This window comes from Amphimedon queenslandica, unplaced genomic scaffold (genome assembly GCF_000090795.2).
Source record: "Amphimedon queenslandica unplaced genomic scaffold, v1.1 AMPQUscaffold_13381, whole genome shotgun sequence".
NCBI classification, from domain to species: Eukaryota; Metazoa; Porifera; class Demospongiae; order Haplosclerida; family Niphatidae; genus Amphimedon; species Amphimedon queenslandica.
The window spans coordinates 183,184-190,912 of NW_003546383.1; the positions used below are offsets into that span (position 1 = coordinate 183,184).

The 7,729-nt window shown below is 36.7% G+C and overlaps 1 protein-coding gene across 1 annotated transcript in view; it reads left to right on the forward strand.

The window, feature by feature from the left end:
• Positions 1-1,991, forward strand: part of LOC100639533 (uncharacterized) — a 4,934-nt gene extending 2,943 nt beyond the window's left edge. Inside the window, exon 2 of the mRNA XM_011405931.1 lies at positions 1,900-1,991. Coding sequence (XP_011404233.1) covers positions 1,900-1,991 — 92 coding nt within the window. The remainder of the gene's footprint in view (positions 1-1,899) is intronic.
• The last annotated feature ends 5,738 nt before the right edge of the window (positions 1,992-7,729 follow it).

Consider the following 7,729-nt stretch of genomic DNA (forward strand, 5'->3'; position numbering starts at 1 on the left):
CTAGAGATTCATTCTTGTAGTGATCCAGATAGTTCTCGGGAGCTGATTATAATGATATTGCTCCAAGTTCTGTTACTCCAACCACTGAAGACACTGTTGCTAATGAATGTGATAATTTGAGTGGTAAAGCGCAGTTGTCATCAGGAAGACCACGTCGTAGAGCAGCAGCTGAAGCAAGGGATAAAGTCATTGCTAGTCTTTTGGACTAGTCTCATTGTAAGCAGAGATTGAGATTGAAATTATTATTGATTTATGTTTTCCTTTGTTAGTTATTATTGTTTTCTTGTTTTATTTGATTATTTGTGATATTGAATAGTATTCTACTATTCAATGGGGGTGTGTGTGAGGATTTATGAGCGATTTATATTCATTGTGCTTATTGATTATCAGTTATTATTAATTATTAGTTCATTATTATTCATGAATGTATTTTGTATATAAGAGAGTAATTTTTGTGAGCCATTTTGGTAGTGTGTGTGGGCAGTGTGTGAGCGTAGTCTGAGTGTTAGAGTCGTTGGGAAATAGTGTGGTACTATCTATCTTTATTTGATATTATTGTTTGAACCAGTAAAGCTGGTATATTATTTTAAAGAGATTCTGTTGAAATATATATTTTGTGAAATTGATAGCGAGCCTGGCATTGGCGAGCTAACTAGTGAATCCTGAGCTGAGCTGACTACTAAGGAAGCAACTATATAGACGGGCTGGACGGCATCCCCGAATCTATAGAGAAGACGCCGTGACACCTATGACTGAATTGCCTAATGCAAAAACAATGACAGGAGCCTGTGAACGGTGTGAGTGTCACTACATGCACTACACGAGGACTATATCAGGAGCTGGTATAGGGGTGTCCCGATTATTCCGGAATAATTTTGGGAATAATAGGTAGCACTTCAATTCCAGAATAATGCTGGCCAAATAGGTGAATCAGTAGCCATGCAAACTCTAATTAAAGAGCAGCAAACGCACAAGTTTTGAATTTTTTAATGCCTGAGCTAGTTGTAAACTGAATTTTTGAAAAAAGTTCAGGTTCTGAAATTGATATAGAGATTTATGTTTTGTTGTCTCTGCTCATAGTGATACTTTAAATAGCTCCTGAGACTTATTATTTTTCATTTTTATTGTAGTCAAGTCAATTATAAACATAGGCGGAGGCAGGAAGAAAATGAAGGGGGGCTGAAGGGAGGAAAGGAAGATGAGGTGCACTTCGCGTGCTAAGATTATAACCACACTTCTAGCGCGTGTCAAACACGCCTTTTTATTATTATTAATAGTAATAACAATACTTTTTTTGTAAAACAATAATTATCAATTAAGAAAGATTAAGCCTGCGGGACTGTCTTTTGCAAAAAATGAATAACATTGTCAATGTCAATAGTTATATCTTGCTCCAAAGCAAGAGGAGCAAGTCATGAGAGTTTTTCCTGTTTCATAGTACTCCTGAGATAGTCCTATTGTTCCGCTGAGCATAAATTGATTGGCATAGTCCAAAATATCTTAAATAATTTGAAAATAATGGGAAACACCGTCCTTAGAAAAGAGTCACCTAATATAACTTCCATTCTGGCTATCGTGACAGAGTCTGGTTCTTTTCTTTCTGTTTTATAAGATTCATAAAAACTCTTAGTTCTACTTTTAGATCATCCTGGTCAATGCTGTAGAAAGAGGACACACAACTAACAGCTTCACTAGAAATAGCTGACATTGATGTAGCCGTCAGTATTTGTTCAGTATGTTTTACAATTTTTAAATCATTTTCCTGAAATCTTTGCTCTATTTGAGAAGTTATTGTGTCTATAAGTGGATGGAAGCAATTCACTTTATAGTACTGCTACACACTAGTAAATACTGGATTTGACGCTACTCTTAACCTATGTGGTACTCTTCTCTGTCTAGGTAAACTAGGCTCTTACAGATTTAGTTTAGTACAGATGTCTGTTGATTTCTGCCATGAATTATCAAATGCACTGTCACTTCTCATCTCTTAAGCTTCAATAAACACCAAAAACTTTTTCAAGACGTAATGAAATTCATATACCATCAGACTGCTTGATATACCATCAGACTGCTAATCCTGAGACAGGACATTAGACATGCTAAAGACAGCATCTAAAATGTATAGACTAAACACAAAATCAAAAGTACTAATTGATTTAGAGAGAGCATGAGCTTCAGCACCATTAGAGACATCACTATCAGCTATATCATCCAATGTATTAATTAGCTCTTCTATGCATTTTTTTGACAGATTTTAATGCTTCTGCTCCACAAGACCAGCGGGTGGTCATTACGACTCTTCAGAGGAATTGTTTTTAAACCTGCTTCTGTTTGCAATGACTCAAAAATAGCATGCCTTTTTGCAGAACCATCAATTAATGTATGTAATTGTGATATGATGCCTAATGTGTTTCTTGAAGTGGTAATCTGCTTAGCTGTATCAACTAATGCTAAATTTAACACATGACCACAGCAATGAACATTAATAGCTTTATGGTTATTCTCAACATTAGTGGCAACCCCCTTACATCCTCAACGTATATTTGATGCACCATCATAGCATTGTGCCACTAAGTTTTGGATTTCTAAACCAAGCTTTAAAAGAATTGCTTTAATGAGATTATAAAGGGATTCTCCATTCGTTGCAGTGACACAAAACACCAAGAAATCGTACCTTAATCATAAATGCATCAGTCACATAGCGTAAAACCAGGGCAACCTGCTTTTGTCAAGCAATATTTTGGGTTTCATCCATAATTAAGCCATTAAATGTAGCAGCTTTGATCTCAATCAGTATCTTCTCTAGAATATTCACCATGATTTCCAATAATGTGGTTTGAATATCATGGCTTGTATATGTGGCTATGTGCTAAGAATTGACTAATGACAGCATTACCTCTGGCACGAAACTGGAAAAGCTCAAAAAAATTTTCTTAATTTAATGATTTGTCATTTTCTCTATGACCACAATAAGCAAGACGTCTACCAAGAAACTGAAGTGTCTCTACAATAAATTTGATGATGCATGGCTTCCGGTAGTTATTATCAGGGTTTTTTTGCACTTCTAGAGCAGATAACCACAGTTCAGCTGCTGTGATAAGAGCTATGGATTTCTCATGGCAGCGAAACTTATGCAATGCATCTTTCCAATTGTAATAGCCTTTTAGCACAAAGGCATTATCATACTGACCTGTTTGACCTAAAAGGCAACAATCAAAACAAAATGCTTTGTCTAGTTTTGGACTGTATTCAAGCCATATAAAGCTATAGTACCATTTACTTTGACACTGCCTCCTTTTCCTGTTCAATGGAAAGCAAAAATTAGTGGGTTGATAAGGACCAAGACGACACTTAATTATGAAAATAGTACCTTAATTTCCATTACAAGGATCCCTGTCATCAATGCCACCAGATGATGCATTGCCAGATGTTGACTCTGAGTTCTAGGATAATTAAGTCACTCGTGCCCTCAAGTCACACGCGCCCTAAAGTGACCCGCGCCCTAAAGTGACCCGCGCCCTAAAGTGACCCGCGCCCTAAAGTGACCCGCGCCCTAAAGTGACCCGCGCCCTACAGTCACCCGCGCCCTCAAGTCACCCCTGCCCTAAAGTCACCCCTGCCCTCAAGTCACCCGTGCCCTCAAGTCACCCGTGCCCTCAAGTCAGCCGTGCCATCATGTCACCGGAGCCCTCAAGTCACCCGTGACCTTCAGTCACTTCTGCCGTTAAGTCACTACAGTCAGTGATGTATTTACGTCACTACCGTCTTTACGTAACCGCTGTTTTTACGTCACTGCTGTCTTTACGTCACTGATGTCTTTACGTCAGTGATGTCTTTACGTCACTGCTGCCTTTACGTCACTCCTTTCTTTATGTCACTCCTGCCTTTATGTCACTCCTGCCTTTATGTCACTCCTGCCTTTATGTCACTCCTGCCTTTATGTCACTCCTGCCTTTATGTCACTCCTGCCTTTATGTCTCTCCTGCCTTCATGTCTCACCTGCCTTTATGTCTCTCCTGCCATTATGTCTCTCCTGCTTTAATGTCTCACCTGCCTTTATGTCTCCCCTGCCTTTATGTCTCCCCTGCCTTTATGTCACTCCTGCCTTTATGTCACTCCTGCCTTTTTGTCAATCGTGCTTTTATGTCACTCCAGTCTTTATGTCTTTATGTAACTACTGTCACTGCTGTATTTGTCACTACTGTCTTTATGTAACTGCTGTCTTGATGTCACTCCAGTCTTCATGTCACTCCAGTCTTCATGTCACTCCAGTCTTCATGTCACTCCAGTCTTCATGTCACTCCAGTCTTCATGTCACTCCTGTCTTCATGTCAGTCCAGTCTTCATGTCAGTCCAGTCTTCATGTCATTCCAGTCTTCATGTCACTCCAGTCTTCATGTCACTCCAGTCTTCATGTCACTCCAGTCTTCATGTCACTCCAGTCTTCATATTGAAGAAAACATGGATGATTCTCTTCAAAAAATGTCATTGCTATTGACAGAAGTATTTGGAAGTCGATTACTGTGCACTCACTTAAAAGGGTTCTCAGCATATGGTTAACTTATAGTTTCTGCTCTGAACCACTGATATACTCACGAATAGCCTTCTTCCAGGCTCTATCAACATGCCATGAGCAGAGCAACTTCTTAGGGACAAGACCATAAACGCCAGACCAAGCACAGTAATACTGCTCAGCATCATCACTCATGACCACAAGTGGAGATATGGCACCAACACGCTCAAGAAGGGGAATTGCACTAATGTGCATGTGTCTTCTTTATAGGTGATGGCCCATCCTACTGGTATGCCTTCACCATAGTTGTCAATTACCATTAAAGTAGTTACCAGAAAATTGTAGACATTTGTCCCATGTATGGCATCCATACAAACTGCCTTTCCATTTCCAAACTTTTTCATGGCATCTCTCTGGAATTCAGTCTGCACTGCAAGTAGGAAGCTTTCTTTAGCCATATTGTCAATATCTCCAACAATTGCATTTTCCATTCCTTGTGGCTTGTATATAAGGACAGGATTATATTCTTGATCTATTGCTTCTTGCACCCACAGAGACATGCTTGTTTGGTCATTCTTATGTTTTGTGATATTGGCTAAGTTTTGCATCTTCTTTCATCTTTCTTCTATCAACACAGAAATCTTTTAAACTAGAGAACAGCTTAAAATGGCTTTTACACCATTCCTTAGAGCTTGGGTCAAGGACAAGACAAGTGCTTTTATTATCTTACTTACTGTAAGTTTAGAAACCAATTATTTGGGCGTGATCTATCACACCCCTCTCTTTTTCAGACGCCATTTTGAAATTAAATGCGCATGCTCAAAGTTGCTATAGCTACATCACTGTGTGCAGTGTGTAGTGACTGTTCGCTCTGTTCTTCTCTTGGTCTTTGTTGACTGAGGTTATCTTACTTGCAAAGAGTGCCCACTACTCAGACTAAGAGATCACCGGTTCTTTTAAGAACTAATAGGTAAATAAACCATTAATTTAACTGTGAAATTTAAGATTCATTTTAAAATTAGAGTGAAATTAATGTTACAGCTGCTCAGTATAAGTTATTTAGTCAACTGCTTCTGAAGTACTACTTTGTATTCTTGGTACTGCAACAAATTGAGATTAGTGTTTTACAATGATAAGTAGCAGCAGAGTTTATGATGATAATAATGTTAATCCTGCATACTTGGTCTTATGGTACATTTACTTATTCCTAGTTTCAATGTTAGGAGTGATTTTGGTTGTGATAATTGCACAAAAAGGAAATAAAAAATGGAAGAGTAACTTAACTGGGAATAAAACTAAAAAAAGAAATTCAAAAAATTATGATGATAGAAAGCAAATGGAAGATTTCATAAATAAAATAGATCAAATGCCAGAGCATGCTATATAAGACAATGTAACAGGGTAAAAAGCAAGGCAAGAATTGCTTATAAAATCAGTAACAAGTATAAGATTGCTTCTGCAAAGGCCTATTCTTAAGCAGTTTCATGCATTGAACCCAGGGTATATATTGCAAAAATGTAAAAATTGGCAAAATTTTAAAATCAAATTATTTTATAAATCCAGACCATAAAAAAAGCCTCTAGAAAGCATTATCAAAAAAATCCAATACCAAAGAAAGAAGCCTCTAGAGATCAGTATCAAAAAAATCTACAACCAAAGAAAGAAGCCTCTAGAGATCAGTATCAAAAAAATCCACAACCAAAAAAAGAAGCCTCTAGAGATCAGTATCAAAAGAATCCTAACTCTCAAAAAAGGAAATCAAAGGAACACTATATCAACAAAATCCGAACGCACAAAGACAAAAATCTTTGAAACAGTTTTATGAAAATAGAGATGCAATATTATGTCCTACGAAAGATAAATTTTTGAGATATAAATTATCTGATAACGAAACGGAAAAATTAAAAATGGCACTAAATAAAGAAAATAAGAAGTGTCTAAATAAAGAATATTCTGATCGTAATTATGGTCAAATATTGTTTAGATGACGTTCTAATTACTCATTACCTGCACCAAATAGTGAAGCAAAGGAATATTATTTTACTAAAATTATTGAAGCATTATATTACAGCCCTGAAGTAGTTGATGATTTATTGTCATCAAGTATGAAAGGTGTAGATTTTGAGAACATATCATATGACAGTAAATGTAATGCTGCATCACGTATATTGTTAGAATCAGTTTTGAAAAATAGATCCCACAAAGTAGGCGTATTCATACATGCAGCAAATAGCATAAGAAAATTGAAGTTGAATAGCTTTAGGGATTTTGGTGAACAACGTCACACAAAGAATATTGAGCCTTATTTTTATGAATCAGCATATTTGTATCCTAATGATAATTCCGATAGCCAATTAGACAGTCCCATTGCAATCCCTGTTGATACAAATGGCACCTGTTATGTACCAGGGGTTGTTGAAGTATCATGTATTGATAGAGTAGAGGAATGTAATGATGAGAGTGAGTCTTAAGATGACAATTTTGATAATAATAGAATGTATACTAATAAGAGAAAGCCTACCCCCAATTGGCCAGGTGCAAACCTTTATTAGAAAGTGACATTAGTTATATTATTGAAGTTAGACGATATTTTGATGAACCCATTAAAGAATTGAGGAAGCATTTAGATGCATGTGATAATTGTCCTAATAAGCATTATATGACTAGATCCCTGCATGTTGAAGAAATAGATCAAGAGCATGAACATGATTTCTGTGATAATCCTAATGTAAAAGTAACTGTTAAAAAAGATGCAAATAATGTTGAAAATATTGAAAATATTTAGACATTGTTTGTCAAAGGATAGGCCATCCTAATGTGTGTAGTAGTATTGATACTGATTGTAATGGCATGCTGCGTATTTTACGCAATGCATCTGTTCATTAGCCCTTGTTGAGAAGCCTTTTGAAACACTTTTATGTTGCTAGAAATGCCCATTTAACAGTAGATATTATTGATTCTTCCCTTGCTGATGGCGATATAGCACAATTGATAAATTGAAAAATTAATGAAGCCGATGAGACTGAATTTGATAATGTGCATTACGCTATAAATGATGGCGAAGAAGATGACCCATTTAGAATACCAAACTTAGACACTGTACTTTATTTTCAGTATTCAGATGCTATTAATAAATTTAAGAGAGCTTTGTCTGATCAGGCTGTTAATGCTTGTTGTAGCTGTGAGAGGCTTTTAAGAAAAAGTCTGTCACTGAAG